This window comes from Castanea sativa, chromosome 11 (genome assembly GCF_040712315.1).
Source record: "Castanea sativa cultivar Marrone di Chiusa Pesio chromosome 11, ASM4071231v1".
Lineage (NCBI taxonomy): Eukaryota > Viridiplantae > Streptophyta > Magnoliopsida > Fagales > Fagaceae > Castanea > Castanea sativa.
The window spans coordinates 33,926,627-33,950,773 of record NC_134023.1 but is presented as its reverse complement, the minus strand read 5'-3'; the positions used below and the strand labels follow the sequence as shown (position 1 = coordinate 33,950,773).

The window sequence follows — 24,147 nt, the reverse complement described above, 5'->3', positions numbered from 1 at the left end:
TTAATTATTTATTTTTAAATCTAACTATAGTCTAAAGTAGTTCTTGATCAGTTTAGAGGGAAGGTAAAAATTAAGGTAATATAGATGGTGGTCTTATATTGGCCATGTCATTATTAAAATATATGCAATGAGTATATTTAGTTAACACATATAAACTTATAAATGAGTCTATGCTTAAATTGTTGTGTATCAAGCCTAATAGATCACGAACTTGTTCGTGAACAAATTTTTTTGCTTAGGCTCTGCTTGTTTATTAAACGAGTCTAAAACTAAGGCTTAAGCTTGACTTATTTATAAACAAACAAACACAAACAAACATAAACAAGCTTTTTATCGAGCCGAGCCCAAGTTATTCATGATTGGCTTGGTTCATTTACAGTACTAGCTATGAACTATAGAATTACCTAAACTACGTGTATGAGAAAAAGAAATAGAGCAAAAAATACCTAAAGAGGATTTCACAGCAGAAATTAAATGTCCAAAGGAAGCAACCAAAAAAAAATAAAAAATCTTCAGAGACATATGTTATGATCACTTTCACATTGGAAATGACTGATTACATAATGAGTAATGACTAGTCCTCCTCTGTTTATATACATCTAACAAAGAATACAAATCCTCTGTACCACTTATTGTGTTTTATTTTATATTCCATCAATCACAATTCACTATATATTTGTTTAACTTTCCTTATAAAAGAGTCAAAATTTAAAATAGACAAAAATAAATACATGACAAGTTATGATTAGTGAAATATAAATGGGAATACAAAAAAAAGGGTTAACCTGACCCAACCGACTAACCTATGACCTGACTTTTTATTTTAAACTATAAATAAATAAAATTTAGACCTTGAAATACTTGTTGATGTTGTTTGGAAGAAAAAAGATTAGCATTTTTTAATTTTTACAAATAATTTCACAAATACCTTACTTCTTGGCAATGTAAAAAGAACATCAAAAGGAAGAGGCCTATTATTGCTGTTGTCTCTACTGTTGATACCATATCTTGTATGGCTTTGATTTGCATGCCAAATTACCAATTTAAGCCCTTTCCAAAAATTTCATTATCAATATGAAAAAGAAAAAGTAATTATTTGATATAATTATTTTTTTTTTGTCGTGAACATATATCAAATAAATCATTTTAACGGTCGAAAAGTTTAAAACCCCCAAATTATTATTTTTGATTAAGTTTTACCAACCCTAATTGGGAATTAGCCAAGATTTGACCGAAAGTCCAAACATCAAATCACGATAAATTTAAGCCCAAGTTAAAAATCATGAAATTATGATTAAAATGACTTAAGAGTATCAGTACAAAATATATATATATATATATATATATGTGTGTGTGTGTGTGTGTGTGTGTGTGAATTTTTCATTGCATATGGTATGATTTATAGCCAGTTTATTTTTTAATTTTTGAGGAAAATTCAATTCATAATTTATTAGACCTACAATCCAGCAATTTCTTTTTATTTTATTCTCAAAAAACTAACGTATGAACTTGTAAGAGGGAAAAAAAATAAAAAGAAAAACACCAGATAGGTAGAGAGGCATTATTAAGCCTTGGTGCAATCCGTTGGCTTAGAGGACACAGTTTTCTTGACAATATCATAGCCTACCAACTGATCAGCTTGGGCCAAGTTACCGAAAATGGCGATTGAGTCACCTGCAGGAATGAAAGCCATGCACGACATTGTTTCATCTCCAATGAAAGTGTTGATCGCACTCAGCGTCACATCTGCACCACCGGTGAAATGAGCTATGATAGTTGGAACTTTAAAAGTAGATTCGGGGGAGTCGAAGCAAAGACTGAAGGTTTGATTCGGGTCTTTAACGCCTTTTAATTTAATTTGGGCTTTTAATGCTGCTTCAAAACCGGTGTACAAGTTTGATGGCAATAATGTCAATGTTGTGCCTGAATCAATGATAATATTGCCCCCTGCTGCTTTGGCAGAAGTCGAGGTGATTTTTGTTGGGCCAACACTAATTGCTTCAAGTGTTAGGGTGTAATAGACGTCATTTTGATTGGTGGCTAAGGGAGTAGTCACAGCTCCAGGACCTGATACCACGGCATTAGTACCGAAATTCAATTTGCTTTGGGCATTGGGTTTGTCAAATGGAATCAAGCAGTAGGAGAATTTGCCAGCAATAGAAGTTCCCAACTGGGAAACAAGAGAAAGCGGGCTGCTTCCAAGGCCAACAATCCCAGAACCTTTTGCACCAAAAATTCCAGAGTTGTCATGTCCACATCCTATGACAGTTCTAGGGAAACTTGCAGTTGATCCCAGTGTGACAGTGTCGAGAGCAAGGTCTCCGCCTGAGATAGATCCATCGCCATATCTCACGCTATATGTACATTTATTAGCGCCTACGCAAGATCCTGGTACATAGTTACACTGGGGAGCAGTGCATGGAACTATTTTATGTGCTTGACTTTGCAGGATCAAAAATTGGAGATGTTTGTTTGTAGCATTTAGTGCAAGGCCTGCACTGTAGCCAAGTCAAATCACTGCCCGTATCAGCAATTCCGAACACTTGGACTGGTGGTGTACCGACAGCGTATTGCATGAGGTATTCACCTTCATTTGGGATTATTTCAGAATCAAGTGCATTGGTAGAGAATGAAGAAGTTGGCCTAAAATGATTGACACGGTTAATGGAACGACGCAAAGCATTGGCTAACCGTTGTTGGGGAGTTTCTGAAGGGTCATAGAAGGGAGATTTTGGAGAATCGCGGTGCATTAGCTCCACGCTAAAGCCATCATTGGAAGCCTCGATGAGAGATAAGCTACAAAGAATGACAATGGAGAATGTTGTTACCAATGCATCCAAGTAAGGAACTGAGTGTAGAGATGCCATGACTTCTTGTTGCCTGTTTTGTGATGATGAAAAGGTGAAGGATTTTGGTGTATACGGGGAAGAATAGAGAAATATTTAATGTGAGAAACGAATTGAAGAAATGTCGAAGGCAATGCTAGAAACAAAATTCAGGTTTTTCCCAAAGATCTGATAAGTTGATAATGGTTAATAGGAAGATGAAAACAAATTTGACGATCATACGAAATTTATAGGGATTTGAAACACATTGACAGCAAATTAACTATTTTCTACCAAGAGAAACTTTGCGATCGTTCAACAGATCAACATCATATAAAAATTTTTATGACCTCAGATATGTGCTGGATAGATTGTTATTTGGATTGAAAATGCTCAAATTTGGAATTAGTGAGAAATAAATAAGGTGGAAATGGATTAATTTTGTAATTTATTTATATTCAAATTGATTCCTACGTTTTAATTAAGATAGATTTTTTTCCTATATTTAGGTAAGTTAAGCACATAACGAGATTTAAGAAAAAAATGAACTAAAAATATCTATTTGCTCTCTCAAATTTAGGAGATTGGTAAACACAAATTGACTACATTATCAATTTACTAGTCTCATCACACACATGATCTGTGACTTAAAAAAATGTTAAAACTTTCATTCGTCGTAATAAGAAACTTTTTTTAATTTTCATTCATCAAGGAACCATAAAAAATATGTAGTTTAGAAAACAAATGCAACTCCCCTTACGAAGAGCATAGGTTTTAAAAACAGTTTCGGAGAAAATTTAGAAGGTGGAGAAAAATAAAACAACACAAACCACACTAAAAAAATAAGTTGAGGATACACAGGAATACAATAATTCTCTCTTTCAATAGATGTAAACTCGACAGTATGTGACCCATGAACAGATGCATGCAAACACTTCCAAGCACAATCAGTTAGTTCTAGACAGTATAGATCTCAATGATATAAAAATTCAACATGCAAAGTTTTTTCATGTGTCAAGGTGTAAGAGTAGAGAAAATATTTGTACATTTATTATCCACCATATCTCTAAAAATGTTTTCCCAAATTTTAGCAGTTCATAGATCAAGAAAAATAGCATATACTAAAATATACAAAACTTAAAAATTAATCAATCAATTTTTAAATCAAGTTGAGTACCCAATTCGGTAAAGTGTATGCGTGTTGTGTGTGAAAAACAATGAGTGATATGATCGCAAAAATGGAAGATGTATAAAGAAAAAAATACAATGCATGTGAATCCTATCACAAATGAAGAATGAAAAGATTGATTGGACAAGAATCTAAAAACTGAAAAAAATTTAGTTTCGATCAGTCAAACATTGATCAAGCATCGATCGAGAGAGGCAGAGAGTTTTGAACACAAAAACTCACAATTTTGATTGGTCGAAGTAGTTAAAAATTTTAAAACTTAAAAATTTAGAAATTTCATGCAAAAAAAAAAAAAAAACTTGAAAAGAAGTTTTTAAGAGATGTAATGCATATGAACAAGATCCAGAAAGTTGAAAAAATATAAAGGCGCTCAAATGCAAATATCAAAACCAATCAATAAGTTAAAATCACATAATTCAAACTTCTAAAACATGAAAATCCCATTTTTCTTCAAATTCCCACCCAAAACAAATATTTGCATGTACACACCAAATTCTATGCAATTAAAGATGACCAGATTATATAACACACACATTCTCATGTACTTGATTTAGCATTGATTTGCGTACAGTGTGTGCAACTAGTAAGTGTACAAAGTACAGAAAAGTTGATATGTATATAGTAATCAAACAAATTTTCTACATTATCAATCACATTGGTTTAAAAGTGACCATCACTTAAAGAGTTACACCATATAACCCTCAAATCTCCTAGAAAGCACGCTTGCAATCAGGTAAAAGTATTTTGATTCTTTTTTGCCTTTTCTTTTTCTTTTGATTTTTTTTTAAATTTTACTTTTGAGCTCAATCAAAGATATCATGCATAGGCATATTAGAGATAAAGAAGAAAATACTCTTGATGCACATTTTAATAAAAAGATAACACCTCATTTTATCTTGTTGTGCAAGTGCTACACCTTACAGAGCACGGCTTTTATGATTAGCACACAGGTGCTCATGATTGGCAAGGAACAGTGGTGAGATAGTTATTTATACCTGTCACCTAGGATTTTCTAGTCCTTACTATCAAAAGGATGTGACATCAAAGTCAAGATCGTTTATTCAAAGACTATAAACAACTCACACAATTAAGCACTAAATAGCATGAACTCGCAAAGTGCAAAAAATAGCTCATCAAAGCTAAATAAGGTGCAAAGTCATAAAATTCAGATTTCATTGGCCAACCTTAATTACACACTTAGTGGTGTGCAATACAAAAAAATGAAAATAAAAATCTTTTTGTGTTTTTATATTACAACCAAAAATGAAAAAACACACATTATGCTAAATGAATAAAATGCAGAAACAATGCATGACAGTGCTCAACTCAGTTATAGAGGGTACACAAACAAGAAATACCAATTTCTTAATCAACCCATGAGTACATCTACAAACTAGTACATACTCATACAAAAGAAAAAATAGCTTAGGAACTATGTTATGCAACACATACTTTCTGTGTTTCTCCATAATATCAAGCATGTTCTAAGTCGAGAGAAATATTATAATTCATGTAATCCTAAAGAAAAATAAAACAAGACCCAAAATAAAATATTTTTGTCTTTTTGAAAATTTTCAATATTTTTGGATTTTTTTATTAATCAAAACAACCTAAGAAAACAAAACAACCAAAAAAATAAAAATAAACACGTGCTTAAATAATTGAAATAATTAAATCAAGGACAAGTAAACAACACGCAACTCAACAAATCTTTTGTCACCCATACAACATGTGTCTTTAGCTTTATAGGAGAAAAACCATGAGAAACAGAGTGTATTCGAGGGATTACAAATTTCTTAGAAGAGAGACAGAAATCTTGCAATTTCCTTTCACAAGCTAACAAGCTTAAATTTTTCAAAAGTATATGAAACAATTTATCAGGACTTCTGTAGGAGAAATATCATTACATATCCTAGATTGAAACACTGAATGCTTAAATTTCAATATATAACAGTTAGGACGAATGTAACCAATAACATCACAAAATTGATAGACAAGAACAAAATTAGGAACATCAATATTCCTAGAGACAGATTTAGTCACATGTTTTGGTTTTTGCCTCAACAAAGAAAAATTTGGTCTAATGTAACCAATAGCACCACAAATGCGATAGGTAGGCACAAAAGCATATTTCTTCTGTACTATAGCAATAGGTTTAGACACAAGTTTAGAAATTTCAGCATCTACATCAGAATTTTTACCTTTGTCTTACCTAGCAAAATAAAATTTTTCTTTATAATTCCTCTTAAATGGAGGAATATAAACTTTTCATATTTTGGCTTAATGGAAACAAAAATAGATCTGTCATCAATAACAAGTTTGGTATAAGACAATTTTTTTCAATTCAGCGTTAGACTCAACTACCTCTTGTTCCAAACTTTTCATCTTTTTATCTCGAGAGGAAAATTGATTTCTCAAAAATTCATTCTTTTTATTAGATTCATCCAATTTCACAATCGATTAGTTTTTTTCAAGATTAGCCAATTTTAACTCTTTCTAAAATTTCTTAGCAATTTTCAAAGATTTAGATAATTTCTTACAAAGAGTTTCACAGGCATTAATAAATCAACAAAAAAAAAAAATTAGCATCTTCTTTATTCAAATTTTCACAAATATGAGCAAAAAGACACTTAAAATTATCCATGACCGTAGGGATTAAGGATCTCACTGAGGTCATTAATCCAATCAAAGTAAATCACGCTGATATCACTTGTTAGCTCAATTAGACCCTTGAACACTTAGATTGCTTAACCTAATTAATTAACCAAGTTGTTACTTAGGTTTATTATTTAGATCTTGGTTAAACACAAACAATCATATCACTAAGTGTAGAAAATTAAAGAAGAAGTGATATGATTAACTAGGAAAACCAACGAAACCAACAGTTTCAAGATAAAAAACCTAGAGAGGATTTAACCTAAACTATCCTCAAGGAAACAAATTCACTAAGATAAAATGGAAGTCTTACAATAGAATTTTCCCTAAATCTAAAACTACATCTTCTAGTACTTACTCATGTGATCACACACAGCTCCGAATTCACAAACTCTTCTATCTGAATTTGCTAAACACAAACACCTACGTTTGTGACTCTAAGATCCCACTCAAAGATTTAGATCATCAGCAGTAGTTGATTTTGTATGCAGCAAATTATCTCACCAGTTCTTATATATGGATTTTCTTTCCGGTAGATGCTTGTTGAGTTAGAAGGCTACTGAAAGTAACTTTCAAGACTTCTAAGAACTTCTAAAATGTATTTAAGGATTTCCTTTTATACTAGGTAGTTTCAGACACAAACCCTAAAATGTTTTTGTGGGCTTTGGGCCTGAATAAAATTCTACAAAACATGATGTTTGATAGGTCGAGTCTTTCTTTCGATCGGTTGAGCCTTACAAATTCTAAATTCTTCCTTTTGCAGCTTGAATGTTCATGAATCTTAACTTGATCCATCATGAGCAATGTCTAACACTTAAATTGGACATGTTTTTGTTCTCAATTTTCTAACTTACATAAAATTAGAACGTAAACATTTATTACCAAATATTTAGAACTTAACAAAAATCATAATATATGTCTAAAAATACTAGAATATATAATTCATATGCACAAAAAATTTCTGTTAAATGTAACATATATAGTTATCAAATTTCATAATCATAAAAAAATAAAATACAAAAAAATCATATTTTTATTATTATTCATATTTTTTGATTTGAAGTCATAATATTAATATGTTAAACTTTCTCATGCATTACATGAGCTACCATATATATCTAAAACAGAGAGAAAATTCAATGAGATTTTCAATTAGAGTCGAATTTTGCACCACGTCTCATTTAGTTTTTTTAATTTTTGTATCCAATGAGTTATTACTTATTAGTGTAAAAGCCGAAAAGAAAAAAGGAAAAAAAGAAAATGTATTGACGTAATTTTTTTTATCAAATTTTGGTTTGACTTTGAGAATGTATTGACGTGGTTGTGATTACAATGGGAATTTGAGAAAATTTAAAAAATAAAATAACGGAAATAGAATTTATATTTATGTTGGACTTAGGCTTTAGCTTAGGTTTCATTCTCATCTAGACCAAATCTTAATCAATGTTAACTAAATTCTAGCTCAACAGAAAATTAATAACATATGCTGTTAATATATAATTTTTGTTATATCATTATGCAAATAATGGTTGGAAAAAATATTTTGAGAATTTAATGGATAACAATTTAAATAATGCCTTTTCATTTGTTTCAATTAAAATTATATTTATTTTATAAGTAGCTATTTTATATTTTCAAATATAAATATATTATAAAAAATATGTTTATTTATCCCATGTATATACATACGGTTACAAGTGAGTTATCTTTTTAAGAGCATCTCTTAGAAATATGATTTTTTTTGAATTACCCATTTACAAACTGTATTATTTATCAAAAATTCCATTCTGTTCAGCAATGTTTTGAAAGGGTTTAGAGCATGTACAAATATCTAAAGCCCCATTTCTTCGGGAACAAAGCTTTAAAGCATATATAGAAACAATTCTGTAGTTAAAAAAGAGAGGAAAATTATTGAATATTCGGAGAGTACAATAAATGCATACTCTCCTCTCTTACATGAATTATGGGTCTCACTATAAATTTTATTAGTGAAATCCACGGTTATGTGCAAGGGAAGAGCATGCATTTATGGTACTCCAAGAGCACCCAATAATTGCCAAAAAGAGAAGAAGCTGCTTGTTTAACCAGAGAACAAGATGACTATGAATGCGATAATGTACTAGAAGCGTCTTTATAGTTGGCATGGTTTTGTTTGGATATAGAGCAAAACTGTAGAACACCCTCATTGTAAAATGTTACTGTATTTATTTATGTGGCCAACGTGATATATATTATTCTCTCTCTCTCTCTCTTTTGGTTGTTGATGTAGCTCTCTTTCTCTCTTGTATTTCACTATCGTATGTATTTTATGTCATGAAGTTGATGATAATGATTTTTGTGATACAAAAACCTAATTGCTACTAAAGAGACGAAGAGAAAAGGATAAATAAACTTTTATTGTAGAGCGAATTCATTCACAAATCCATGCTTCTTACACACGCAAAACATATGAAATCATAACAGAGAGAAAATATAAAATTAGAAGGAAAAAAAGAAAAAAAAAAAAAAAAAACCAAATATAGGCATTTCAATTTCCATCTTAAAGCTTGGTGCAATCCGTTGGCTTGAAGGACACAGTTTTCTTTACAATGTCATAGCCTTCCAACACGTTGGCTTGGGCTAAGTTACCAAAAATGGAGATTGAGTCTGGTTCATCTGATGCATTAGTGAAAGCCAAGCACACAACTTTCTCATTTACTCTGACTAAGGTGGTGCTAGAAGTCAGAGTCACATCTGCACCGTCAAAGTGCGCTGTGATATTTGGAACACTAGGATTATCTGATGAGGACTGGAAGCAAAGAGTTAGAAACCCAGTCAGGTCATCGGTAGTTGGAAAATCAATTTCATCTTTTACTGCTGATTCAAAATTGGGGTATAATTCAGATGGCAATATTGTCAATGTTGTGCCTGAATCAATGATAATATTGCTCTTTGATGAGTCTCCGGACTCGGAAGAATTTGTCGATTCTGTTGCTTCCAACACTCATTGCTTCAAGTTTTTGGTAGTAGAAGTAGTCAGTATCTGCGGAGATCAATAAGGGAGCAGACACAGCTCCAGAACCCGAAACCACGGCATTACTACTGAAATTCAATTTGCATGTGGTATCGCCAACTTGGGAAGTCAATGGAATAAAGCAGTAGGAGAGTTTTCCCTCAATAGAAGAACCCAGTTGGGAAACAAGGGATACTGCGCCAGCTCCAAGGCCAGCAATGCCGGAACCTTTTGCACCAAAGGTTCCACCGTTATAGCAAGGTCTCTATTTGAGAATGATGAATCACCATACATCACAGAATATTGGCAAATTGAATTATTGCCGCCTGAGCCTGGGCTTCCCTGTAGACATAGGGATGAAGAGCATGAAACATTTTTGTATGTGCTTGACTTTTCAGGGTCAAAACGTGGAGCTCTTTGATTGTAGGCTTGTAGCATTCATCGCAAGGTTTACACTGTAGCCAAATCAAATCATCACCCGTATCAACAAAGCCTAGGATTTGAACTGGTGGTGTACCAAGAGAGTATTTAATGAGGTATTCACCTACATTTGAGTTTATTTCTGCTTGAGCTTGATTGGGAGACAATGAAGAAGTTTGCTTGGAATGATTGATACGATGAATGGAACAACACAAAGCCATGGCTATGTGCTATGAAAAAAATATAGGGAAAAATGCCTTAATACCCCTTGAGCTTTGATTTAGTGTCTATAACACCACTTAAACTTTTGTTTTGACCAATTTACTCTATAAACTTTGCACAAGAGCCAAATTAAAACATTTGTTACTGGTCCATTAGTATACTAACAAAATAGTGCATGTGGACTTCAAAATACGAAATCTAATTTCATGACTGGTGATAGGAGGAGAGAGAAACTTAGGGTCAAGTTTACAGAGAGAGAGAGAGAGCCAATTGATGTTGAATCAGACCCATCATTTGTGGTCTCACCGGAGCTGGAGTTTGTGTACTACTGACGATCTTGTTGTTCGAAGCCAAATTCAACCCGCAACACCATCAAAGTCTGTAACACAATTCCTCTACTTCTAGATTCGTCTAACACCATTTTTACACCTAATCTAATACAGTGCAGTATTTTTTTTTTTTTTTAATGTTTAGGTAGAAAACCACCAAGCTTGGGTTTTAAGGTGGATGGGTATGATTTAGCATTTTTAATTAAGAGTTTTTTTTTTTTTTTTGGGGGGCAAGACTTGGGTTTAAGTTGTGAACTCTAAAGGAGATAGTTGTGTAATTGAGGTATTTGATGAGATTGGTGTTTGATTTTGTAGTTTATTTGGGCATTCAAGTAATGGACAAACCTATTTTTTCTTCAATCATAAGTTTTGCTATATATGGTTGTTTGCTTCTTTTTATTAGGTTTTTGCTATGTGGTTGATTATGCAAATGGGAAGGTTTTGATTATGCAGATGGGTGCATTTTGTGTTAGGTCCTAACTGCCTTGCTTAGAAGTGGATGGTGAGATCGGCGGTGGGACTTGAACTCTGACTTCGACCTGACTCCAAATAGCTAGGCATCTGGTCCAATCAACTCTTTCTCCAAATAGCTTTACATTTCTCTCTCTCCTTGATGTTGCGGAAGCCTAAAGAAAGCACACACGATGCTCATTTGATGGAATAGAAATTAAACTACTAGCTTCTGTCAGTAAACCTTGAATCCATGAGGGATTTTCTTGAATCCACAAGGAGATAAACTAGAATACACTAGAGAAAGAATTTAACAAAAGTCTATGTTTATTGATAATATTCTAAATTGCCTTTGACGACTATAAAACATATAAATACCAAGAAAAATGTCTAAAACCCTAATTCACTCTAATTACACGGTTAGGTGACAAAATAACGAAATTTACCATAAATGGTAAAATTGAGTCAAATGTAGAAACATAAACTACTAACCTTAAGGATCGTCCCAAAACAAGCGGGACATTATTTTGATTTTTAAGCAAAAAGCTATTAAGGAAACAAAAATTACTATAAATGACAAAGTTGCAGTTTTTGGAGCCTAAATGAAGGAATTGTCCATTTTCAACGGGTACCTTGTGGCAAAGCTACAATTATTGCTCAGAAGGCCATATTGCTTCAGCTTGCCAAATTTTATGCAATTCCAACTTTGAAACCCATGATTTCTACAAGTGCCTTTTTGTCTTATGCGTTATTTTTAGGCACGCATGAGAGTCCAAGGAGGTTATGGCCGTTTGTTCTACATCACTCCTCCTACCATGGAGTTCATGGGATTAGATGCAATATTTTGAAGTCCACATGTCTCATGTGACGATTTTGTTAGCATATTAACACAACAGTAATAGAAGTACTAATTTGGCTCTTGTGCAAAGTTCATGTAGTAAATTGGTCAAAACAAAAGTTTAAGGGGTGTCATGGCAACTACATCAAAGTTTAGGGGGTATTTGAGCATTATTCCCTGTAAGATAAATGCAATGTCCATAACACTTTCAAAACACCTTCACAATATAATTCTTATGTGGCAGATTTTTACTGGCTGTTATTGATGGATAAAAAAAGTAATTTATGTTATTTGAATTTAAAAGACAGGATGACTAAAATGCATGAACTGATACATTTCTGCCAAAATGAAGGAAAAACATCAGCCCAAAACAAAGTTGAATTGAATAACATATTAAAATTGATGGTACTTTAGTAACATATCAACGAAAGTGTCCATTAACATAGGCTAATACTGGATGTTGTTTTCTTTGTGTTAGAACTTTAGTTAGCCACTTCCAAAGACAAATAATAATAATAATAATAACTAACTAACTAATGCAATCCAATGTGATGGAATCGGTTTGATAAACTATGATCAAAGAGAATAACCATTTCTGAAAAGACGAAGTGGGAGACTTAAAATTTATAAAATAAAAAAATAAAAAATAATAATCAAACAAACCAAAAATTTGACAAAATATAGGGGAAATATATGGGAAAAGTGTGAAAAGGACATGTAGTAACCCCAAAAATATGTGCTTGGATTTTTAACAAAAATGGGTTGTGTTATTTTTGTTGGTGTTTTTCTTTTTTTTTTTGCCATGTTTTTCCCTTAATTATATTCTTTTGGTTTTCTTGGATGGTTTTAATAGAAAAAGATTACTCAATTGGACCTTCAACCTTGTTAGGGTCATATTATCTATGTAATTGGTTAATCTTTTGACAAAATGCATTTTACTTGTAAATTGGGTAGATCTAAGTTGGGTTTGATACATATCAAGTGGTAGTATTACAGAAATGAAGATTGATCCAATAAACAAGTGAAGAAAAGTTGTTTTACTAAAGCTCCATAGACAGCTTGACAGATAGCTACTATCGAGAATTAAATGAATCTCGATACATATCTCAACACAAGCTCGGTCTATCGAGACTTACGATTTAAGAATTTTTAGATCTGAAATTCGGCCCATATGGATGTATTTGTTTAGGGTTTTCTTTTCTCATAACCTTGGACATATGTAAGGCTTATTTTAACAGCCATCATTGAGAGAGACAGAGACCAAGAACATATTTTTCTCTATGAGAAGCTAGGGTTTTGCAGCCAAGTGATCCCTAAGCTTCATCATTGACGAAGTGAAGAACTTTATAACTAACAACAATCATTCAAGTTACTAAAGTTAGTCACGTATTGGGATCTGTACAAAGTAGTTAGTCATAGATTAGAGATTTGTGCGATAAAGGAAAGAAAACTGCTACAAGATCAAGTCCAATTAGGTATTGGAGTAAAGGTTCAAGTGTAGGTTGGTATTTTGAGATAGGCTAGGGTAGTGGTAAGATTCCTTATACTTATAACCGCTTGATTATCAATTAGTAGATTTTTGGGAGTGGTAACCTTAAATTCACCCAATGGGGTTTTTGCCTTGCGAAAGGTTTTCTCCATTCGTCAACAAATCAACAAGTTATTTATTTTTCACTGCATATTAGTTATTTGGCGATTTGTTGGTGCCTCAATGATTTGCATGTAATTTGACTTAATTAATCAACTTGGGTAATTTAATTAATTAACCAAGATCAAGCTATATTAACCCAACAAGTAGTATCGAAGGCCCACTCTAATCAGGTTTTAATCTTTGTTGTGTGATCCATTGACTCCTATTGTTATGGATCATGGAAAATCATTGATTATTCCTCCTCTGTTTGATGGTACTAACTATGCATACTAGAAAGTACACTTGAGAGTTTTTTTTTTGTAGTTTTTAGATGAAAAGATCTGGTTAACTATCGAAGTTGGATGGACCAAACCTACTAATTCGCCCGCATCTTGGGATGATGACAAGACTAAAGTTGCAAATTTCAACAGTAGTATATTGAATGCCTTGTTTAGTTTTGTGACTAACAAGGAGTTTAAGAAAATCTCATTCACTGAGAGTGCAAGTGAAGCATGGACAATCCTTCAAAAGACCTATGAAGGTACCAAGGCTATGAAAGATTCCAAGCTTCAAAGGCTAACCACAAGTTTTGAAGAAATAAGGATGGACGATAATGAGGCGTTTGATGGATTCTATGCTAAGCTCAAAGACATAGTGAACTCTGCTTTCAACTTAGGTGAGAAGATCCCAGAGTCTAAAATAATGTGGAAAATCCTCAAATCTCTTTTAGAGCGGTTCCATGCTAAGATCACTACCTTTGAAGAATCAAAGGACATTGACTCTATTCTTTTAACGGAATTGATTGGAAATTCCCAAACCTATGAACTAGGTTTAGTAAGGATTGACAAAGGAAACAAAAGCAAGAATATGGCTCTAAAAGCCAAGAAGGATGAAGAAGATGAGTTGTCTAAGGATGAGAATTCAAAAAGCTACATTTGATAGAACTGGTCTCGAGTATGATCACTCTCTCTCTCTTCTTGTATTACTTCCTCTAGTGCTTTGAATAATGTTGTATTTGTATCTCCTGCTTCTAATGCTAAACCTGAGATAATTGAGCCTAAAATGGAAAATGTGAGTGAGGTTAAGCATGATAAGGGTAAATACATTCTGGGAGCATCCCCTAAGGCTTAAAAGAAACTAAGCAGGACACTCATCACTCCACTAATAAGAAGTCTCAACCAAACAAACTTTATTTCTATCATCACTGTAGAGCATCGGGACACACTCATCCAAATTGTTAAGATTACACCATCATTTGATTGTAGATCTTGTTTCGATAGATGCATAGAGATCTCATAGGAGTAACTCATAAATCTTCCAAGTGTATTCAAAACATGGCTAGGGTTTTTCTTTTATACGTAGGAGAGTTGGACTGAAACCCTAAATGTTTTCGCGAGCTTGAGGCTGTTTCAAATTTTAGAGAAATTATTTTTCTACGATTTTTTATCAATCGAGTTTCACCATTCGATCTGTCTAGCTTCACAGAGAAATAAACCTTTTTCTTGCGATTTGTACATTCTTGAGTTTTGACCTGTACACCTTTGAGCAATGTATAACACCTATTCTAGACATATTTTGTTCTTGGTTTGCCAACACATACAAGTTGAAATACTAAACATTTAATCCTAAATCTTTAGAACCTAATAGAATCAAAATAGAGATTGTACTTACTACTTGATTAACACAAAATTATATATGTAGAACACTTTTTCATTTGTTTGATATTCAAACTTTGAGAAATTTTGTGTTTACAAATTTCTGGCACACCCGATGGGACCATCTTTGCCTCTCATCTCTTTTTCATCAACTTGCCACATCTTTTGAACCCCTATGGCTTCAAAGAAGATTTGAATCAACAATCATCTTTTTGGAACAAGTGAATTTGATACTACAATTGATTCAAACTCTTCATCTAGTTCTAAAACTTCCTATGCTGGACCCATGCTGAGGGGAATAACAAAAGCTCTTGTAGAGGTTTATGCTCAAACAACACCAAAACCCCAGTCCTTGTTTGTTTTCAACACTTCTAAAACTCAGAGGTCACAAACAACTTCATCTACGCAGGGGGCAAGCAAAGACATAGTTGGTTTCATCAAAGAAATGTTGTCTCAGCTAGTTTTGTCACAAACATCCGAACCAATCCGAGAAGTACCAATAGTTGAAGAAGAAAACAAGTCACCTGATGGCTCTAAGTTCTCTTTGTCAGAAAATATTCCTACTTCCAAGCTTAGGGACTCTCCTAACTTTATTAGTTCATTTGCCATGCCAATCATGATAACTAACACAACATTGCTAAAGGAACAATTCTCGACTATAGCCCACACTTTAGAAGAATTAATGAAGTCTATGAAAGAAAGGGAAGCATTGAGAGACACACAAAATAACTCTCTTAATGGATAAATGGAGAATACATCTGGACTAAATCATGAAGATGAAAGCTTTAAGTCAAAACAAATCTAATAGTTCAACAAAGGATCTCAAACTCTTTGCAAATGGGTCTATCTCTTTTAACCAACTCAAGGAGTTAATAAAGGAAGCTATCATAGATCAAGTTGGGGGTGGAAGTCAATCATCTACTACCTATGCCAAACCATACACTCAATGGATAGATCTCATGAGGATGCCTCAAAATTATCAACCAGCGAAGTTCCAACAATTTGAGGGTAAAGGCAATCCAAGGCAGCATGTAACTCATTTTGTGGAAACTTGTAACAATGTTGGTACTTATGGGGATCTCATGGTCAAGCAATTTGTTTGCTCTTTGAAGGGAAATGAGTTTGATTTGTATACTGATCTAGGACTTGGCTCTATTGATAGTCGGAAACAAATGAAAAGAGAATTCCTAAACCGTATTTATAGTACTTGACGTACTGTTAGCATAATAGAGCTCACCATATCAAAGTAGTGGAAAGAAGAGCTTGTCATTGATTACATTCAATGGTGGAGAAATCTTAGTCTTAATTGTAAGGATCAATTATCTAAGGCGTCTGCAATTAAGATGTGTATTTGAAGAATGAATTGGGCTATAAGCTATATTCTTCAAGGAATAAAGCCTAAAAAATTTGAATAATTAGCAATATGCACTCATGACATGGAGCTTAGTATTGCTTCCAATGGTCACCAAGGCCTGCCTGTTCAAGAACCCTGCACGGGGAAAGAAAGACAAGACACTCGCAAAAGGGGCAAATTCCCTCCTAAACCTGAAAACAAGCAATCTTTGATTGTAACTACTGCTCCTCTAAAAGTTTCAGTTAAGCCCAAGATAAAAATAAAAATAAAAAATAAAAAAAAAAACCAAACAAACAAACAAACAAACAAACAAACGCCTACTCTCACTCAATATAAGGGAAGAAGAAGACCGACGTTATAAGAGATGCAAGAGAAGCAATACCCATTCTTTGATTTTGATATCTCCAAGATGTTGGATCATTTACTTGAGTTAAAGTTGATTTAGCTAATAGAGATGAAATGTTCTGAAGAGGCTAACCAAACAAATGATCCTAAGTATTGCAAGAATCATCGCCTCATAAGCCACCCATAAAGCGATGCTTTGTGTTGAAAGATAAAATTATGGAGCTAGCCCATCAAGAAAAGATCACATTTGATGATGAAGTTGTGACTTCCAATCTTGCCATGGTGGCCTCAACAACCATTTCTACCTTTCTCACCATTCAATTTGGTTCATTCGAGCCTATTGAGGTGAAAGTACCCCTCTCCCCAGTGCCATTTCCCAAGATATCTGATGATCACACTCGTAGTGATGAACATGTCTATGAAGATAAGCCTTTAATTACCAATGAAGAAGGATGGACACTCGTGACTCGACAAAGGTATCATATGGAAAAATCTAATGTCCATGTAAATGAGATTCCAAGGACATCTTGTGTAGTAAAAAGACCAACAAGGGTGATGAAATCTAGAACTGAAGAAGCAGTACTACCTCTTAAAGATAAATCCATGCAAAGTTCACAGCAACCAGTTACTTTATAAGAGTTCATCCCCCAGCATTTTGAAGATTACATCTTTTCATCTTTCACAGATTATCAAGTAAACGATGAAGAAGAATCAACTTGCAAGGAGGAGAAAGAGCAAGCTATCGTGTATAGAGTGTACTAGTCTTTAATGATTTTTCACTAATTATGATCATTTGTTGGACTCTAAGATTCACAATCGCCCGTTATTTGTGACCGGCTACATTCGAGATGAACAAGTCAATCGTATCCTTATTAATGGTGGGTTTGTAGTCAACATTCTACCACTTAAAATATTAAATAAACTTGGAATCTCCCTAGATGAACTACTTCCTATCAAATTAATGATTTAATGCATTAATTAAGGTGGGAAAAGAGCTATAAGGAAGAATGGACTTCATATGATCATTGGTGAAATGGAATCAAGTGTGCTTTTCCATGTCATTGATGCCAAGACCACTTACAAACTGCTTAGTGGAGGACCATGGTTGCATGAGTATGGTATGGTACCATCTACGTATCACTAATCCCTTAAATATTTCCAAGATGGATGAGTCAAGAGGATAGTAGCTGACGACAAGCCCTTCACTATAGCTGAGTCACACTTTATTGATGCAAAATTTTACTTGGAAAATGATATGCCAGAAGAAGCATAAGTCGTTGCTTCACCATCTACCAAAGAAGAAAAGCCTTACTCCAGAGCTTCAAGGATCGATTCTTCAATTAAAGAGAACCAAACCAAGCAAACCAAGACTTCTGTAAAAGAGAAGAAGCATCATATTCCAAAAGTAACTAAAGTAGAGCCTGTGTTACATTATGTTCTGGTCATCAGAAGAAAAGAAGGCCAATCCCAATTTTAAGTAGATGAGAAGTCAGTATTGAAAGATTTGCAAGGACTAACTCTTCTACTTGCTAAAATCACAAAACCAAGACCATTAAGTCAATCATCCCAAGGGTTCACAAGGCCATCCCAAGGATCGATTGTTGAGCATGGGACTTTGCCCACCAAGAGAACCAAAGAATGTTTTGACCCCAACACATATAGACTCATGGCTAAAGCTAGTTATAACCATGAGAAGCCAAGTGGTTTGGGTAAGCATCCTTGTAGCCTGTGGAAAAGAAGAACAAAAGACGTCGAAAGCTAAGGGTTTTGGCGTAACTAGTTCTAAGGCTGGAATTGGATACACTCCACCAACTCTTGTTCACATCCCCATTCAGAAAGCTAATGTTTCGGTAATTTTGGCAAATGATGAAGAAGAAAAACAATCTTTGAAGCTATCAAGGAAACCATCTATTTTTATCACATTGGCCACCCACTCCCTATATCTCAGTCTTTGATAGGTTGGGGACATAAGAAGATGGTAACTTTGTCAATGGCACTCGAAGTTCTATTCTGACAAGACTTAGTCATTCAAATTCTTCTCAAAATCGCACTCTAAGTTCTATTCTTACAAGACTTAGTGATTCAAATTCTTCTCAAAATGGCACTTGAAGTTTGATTCTTACAAGACCCAGTCATTCAACTTCTTCTCAACTCTCGAAGGATGAGAAGGCAAGACAAAATCAAAATAAGATGTCAAATTTCCTTCCGAGAGATATTGATGAAACGCTTCTTATGGATCATGATTCAAACGAGGTTCAAAGCTCAATTCCATCTCGTATGAAGCGCAAAAGTATTTGGAAAGTAAATGTTGGAGAAGCCTTGACTGCAAAAAAACGTACAATGGTGTCCACAAAACAAGAGGTGGAAGACGAGATTGTTGCTTCAGTAAATCATATAACAATCACTAAAGACACAAAAGAGGAATTCCCTATTGAAGACAATGCTGAGGATGCTCCACCCACATTTGAAGGTGTACAAGCCATAATCGATGAATTGAAGGAAGTTAACATTAGCACTACCGAAGACTTTAGGCCAGTTTTTATATATTGTAAATTTATCTCTAGAAGAAGGTGCTTACACTAAACTCCTCAAAGAATTTAGGGATGATTTTGCTTGGACATACAAAGAAATGTCAGGTCTAGATCTAAAGGTTGTCGTTCATCACTTATTAGTGAGACATGGGGTGTGACCAACAAAGCAATCACAGTTTAGGTTTCGACCTGAGTTAACCCCCCAGATTGAAGGTGAGGTCAACAAACTTATTGAAGCTGACTTTATTCATGAATTCAAGTATCCTACTTGGATATCAAACATTGTTCTAGGAAGAATGAAGAATTGGGAAATTCATATTTTTGCATCAACTTTTACGACCTCAATAGGGCATGTCCAAAAGACGAATTTCATTTTCCTTTAAAAGAAATTATGGTTGATCTCCATGAAGCTCAATAGGGCATGTCCAAACATTGATCTCCATGAAGCTCTTTCATTTATGGATGGTTTCTCTGGTTATAATCAAATTCGTATGGCTTTCAAAGATAAAGAGCTCATTGCTTTTTGTACTCCAAAAGGAATATAATGCTATAAAGTTATGCCTTTCAGATTAAAGAATTCTGGTGCCACTTATCAAAGGGTGATGCAAAGAATATTGGATGACATACTTCACAAAAATGTAGAGTGACATGTTGATGATTTGGTTGTGAAGTTGAAGAAAAGAATAGAGCATCTTCAAGACCTTCATCAATTCTTTGTGCGACTTCGTAGGTACCAACTCAAAATGAATCCCATGAAACGTGCATTTGGAGTTACATCAGGAAAATTCCTAGGATTCATAGTTCAACATCGAGGAATTGAAATTGATAATTCGAAAATTGATGCTATCCAAAAAATGCCAAAGCCTCAAAATATTCATGATCTCAAAAGCCTTCAAGGAAAGCTTGCCTACAATAGGAGATTCATATCTAACTTGGTTGGACGCTGTCAACCTTTCAGTCGCCTTATGAAGAAAGATGTCTCATTCAAATGGGATGAAGCATGTAGAAATGCTTTTGAGAGCATCAAAACATACTTGCTAAATCCTCCTATTCTATGAGCACCCATGTAGGGGTGGCCCCTTTTTCTTTACATAGCAACACAAGAACGATCTTTAGGAGTGCTTTTGGCTCAAGAATATGAAGAAGGAAAGGAGAATGCTCTCTACTACTTGAGTAGAACCCTACATTATGCTGAATTCAATTATTCACCAATTGAAAAGACATGTTTAGCTTTGATGTTTTCCATTCAAAAGCTAAGGCATTACTTACATGCCCATTCAGTACGACTCATCTCACGAGCAAATCCTATTAAATACACTATGACTAAGCCAGTTCTTTTGGGAAGGCTAGCGAAATGGGCTCTCTTACTCTAAGAGTTTGAGATAATATATGTCCAACAAAAAGTAGTGAAAGGAAAAGCCTTGGCAGACTTCCTTGCCAACCATCCTGTTCCTGATGATTGGGAGCTATCTAATGACCTTCCTGACGAAGAAGTAATGTTCATTGAAATCTCACAACCTTGAAAGATATTCTTTGATGGAGTTGCTCAATGTAATGGTGCCGTCGTTGGAGTAGTGTTTGTAACTCCAGAAGGGGATGTACTCCCATATGCATTTACTCTTATAGAATGTTGTTCAAACTATGCTGCTGAATATCAAGCACTAATCCTAGGTCTTAAAATGGCAATGAATGTGAAAACAACTTGTTTGGAAGTCTTTGGTGATTCGAAATTGATCATAAACCAAGTGCTTTTTCACTATGATGTGAAGAAACCAGAATTGATCCCATATTGCAAATACGCCAAGAGGCTTCTAGGATGGTTTGATCATATTAGTATTACACATGTCCCAAGAAATGAGAATAAACAAGCTAATGCTTTGGCAAAATTAGCAACAACTCTTACTCTACAAGATCTCGAGGTAAAAACTCCAATATGCCAAACATGGGTAATACCTCCAAACTTTGATGAAGATGAGCTAGAAGAAGTTAATGCAATTTTAGTTTTTGAAATAGAAAGAGAAGATTGGCGGCAACCTATCATTGATTACATAGAGCATGGAAAATTGCCCAATGACCTGCGACATAGAACACAAATTCAGTAATGAACTCCATGCTTTGTTTATTACAAGAATAGTTTATATCGCCATTCTTTTGATGGTCTTCTTCTTCGTTGCTTTTATGATGAGGAAGCTGCCAGGGGACTTGAAGAAGCTCATTCAGGGATTTGTGGTGCTCACCAATCAGGTCCTATACTTCATTTTCAAATTAAATGGATGGGTTAACATTTGTCCACTATGGCCAAGGATTGTATGGATTATGCAAAAAGATGCTCAGCATGTCAATTATATGCAAACTTCATCCATCAGCCTCCAGAACCCCTGCATCCTATTGTAGCTTCATGGCCATTTGATGCTTGGGGATTAGATATGGTTGGGTCACTGACGCCAAATTCCTCTGATGGACGTTAACATATCCTAGCTGCGACAGGTTATTTCTCCAAGTGGGCTGAAGCTACTGTATTTCGTGAAATAAAAAAAGGAACTGTCATGTGTTAGGATTAGTGCCCTTAAATCCTGTTGTATGATGCTATGTATGATATAATGTATGACATTATGTATGACATGATGTATGACTTAATATTGTGATTGATAAAGTTATTTTATTATTATCTAAAATAATGGTAACATGAATATGGGACATTATCATATAGTCCATGAGATGCATTGTATGTGATTTATGTGAAAAGTCACAGAAGATGTAAATCACAAGTTCTTTGTAAACTCAGAATTAATAGTTCGTAGTCGGTGATGAAATTGGGCATTTCATCTGCGAAGACTATAACGTGTCAACTAAGATGATTTGTTTTGATCATGGAAGTGGAGACTTCTAGTTAATATGTTGATATGTTTTAAGAGTTAAGACATATAGAATAGGACCGTTGTGAGATTTATTATTCTTCTAACGACTGGCAAATGAATAATAAATCTCACGACTTCTATTTGCATAAACTCTTAATCCTGAGAGAATAATGGACCTGATCATGAAGTGTAGGTTGCTTTGATATATCAGGAGTGAGATCTGAAGTGACGGTCAAAACCTCAGTATGTTGGGCAGCCACATTTAGTGTTGATGGAACATATATTCTCAAGATGGAATTCATAGTCTCTTGATAGAGATATAAAATAGTCCCTTGAGCTAAGTTTAATGGTTTCAGTTATTCAGAAAGTTAGGCCTAACCACTTTAGTAAGAAATTACTAAAGTATATATTTATGAAATTGGATTTCATAAATATATAATGAATAACTTTAAAGAATTAAACCGGGTACTCAAGGATAAGATGTAGTAATTTACAAAGTGGCAGTCTACGTTTATGACTTTGTGTTACTACGAATATTTTATGAAGGGGTTACGTGTATAATAAAGTCTTGGGATATAATTTATTAATAAGGCCTAGAGTGCAATTATATTTATATAGTGGTATTAAATATAATTAATGGTAACTTTGGACTTGTCAAGAGTTGACGGAAAAGCCCAAGGCCCATTGGAGCTAGTGTCTTATTGGTCCCTTTTGGTCCCACTCCAAGCCACACACTAAAGCCCAATTGGAAAGGCCCAATAGGCCAACCCAATTAGATAATCAGTTAGTTATAAAGGGAGAAACATACAGAATTTTTATAAGATGAGATTAGAAAAGAAAAAGAAACCGTGTGTGAGAGAGTGTGAGACACACTTTCATTCTCCCTTTGAAAAACTGATTGAGAGACCACACATCTTGGGCGTAAAGTGGAATTGGAGTGAAGATTAAAAGTGTTCCCAAGGGCTTCTAATCTTTGTTTTGAATTTCTCCACACCAAGGTACGCTATCTTGTTCTTAAATTCTGAAATTTACATAGTGCACGTTATCAATCATGAATGAAATAGACCCTAGTTCGTCGCTTCCGCTGTGGGTTTTGCATGAGATGCAAAACCAGAATTTTTCCTTCATCATGAACTTTATCAAAAGAAACATCGTCTTTAGGTATGGTGTACCCCGCCACATCATCACTAATAATGGGAAGGAATTCTACAACAAGTCAATGGACAAGCTTTGCAATAACTTTGGTTTTAAGTAGTATAATTCCTCTATTTTTAATGCTCCATCCAATGGTCTTGCTGAAGCCTTTAACAAGACTCTATGCAATTTGCTCAAGAACATTATAGGGAAGTAGAAAAGAGATTGGCATGAAAGAGTTGAAGAATCTTTGTGGGCGTATCGTTTAACATGTCAAACACCTACCCAAGCCACGCCTTTTCTCTTGTTTATGGGGTAGAAGTTGTTTTACCACTTGAACACCAAATTCCTTCATTAAGAATCACCATTCAAAAAGGCCTTTCGAATGAAGACAATGTTTATCTACGACTTGAAGAGTTAGAAGCTTTGGATAAAAAAGGGCTTGAGGCACAACAACACCTTGAGTGTTATCAAGCTCGCATTTCTAGGACTTTTAGCAAGAAGGTTCATCCTCGATCTTTCCAAGTTAGAGATTTGGTTCTTGCTATACGAAGACCCATTATCATCACCCATCGTACTAAGAATAAGTTTGTTTCGAAATGGGATAGACCATATGTTGTTCTAGAAGCTTATATAAATGGAGCATACAAGTTGGTCGCTGAAGATGATTTGAAAATTGGCCCCATCAATGGCAAATTCTTGAAACGTTACTATGCTTGA

At 34.3% G+C, this 24,147-nt stretch overlaps 1 protein-coding gene and 2 pseudogenes across 1 annotated transcript; 1 reads left to right on the top strand and 2 right to left on the bottom strand.

Moving 5' to 3' along the window:
• Positions 1-1,480: 1,480 nt before the first annotated feature.
• Positions 1,481-2,867, bottom strand: LOC142617991 (aspartic proteinase CDR1-like; annotated as a pseudogene).
• A 6,341-nt stretch (positions 2,868-9,208) lies between these two features.
• On the bottom strand, positions 9,209-10,302 carry LOC142616389 (aspartic proteinase CDR1-like; annotated as a pseudogene).
• Positions 10,303-23,697: 13,395 nt separating this feature from the next.
• On the top strand, positions 23,698-24,147 carry LOC142616388 (uncharacterized). The gene has a single exon (XM_075789251.1). The coding sequence runs from the start codon at positions 23,698-23,700 to the stop codon at positions 24,145-24,147; it is 450 nt and encodes a 149-aa protein (XP_075645366.1).

Coding starts and splice junctions, on each gene's coding strand:
- LOC142616388 (XM_075789251.1), top strand. CDS start 23,698: ATGTCAAACACCTACCCAAGCCACGCCTTTTCTCTTGTTTATGGGGTA.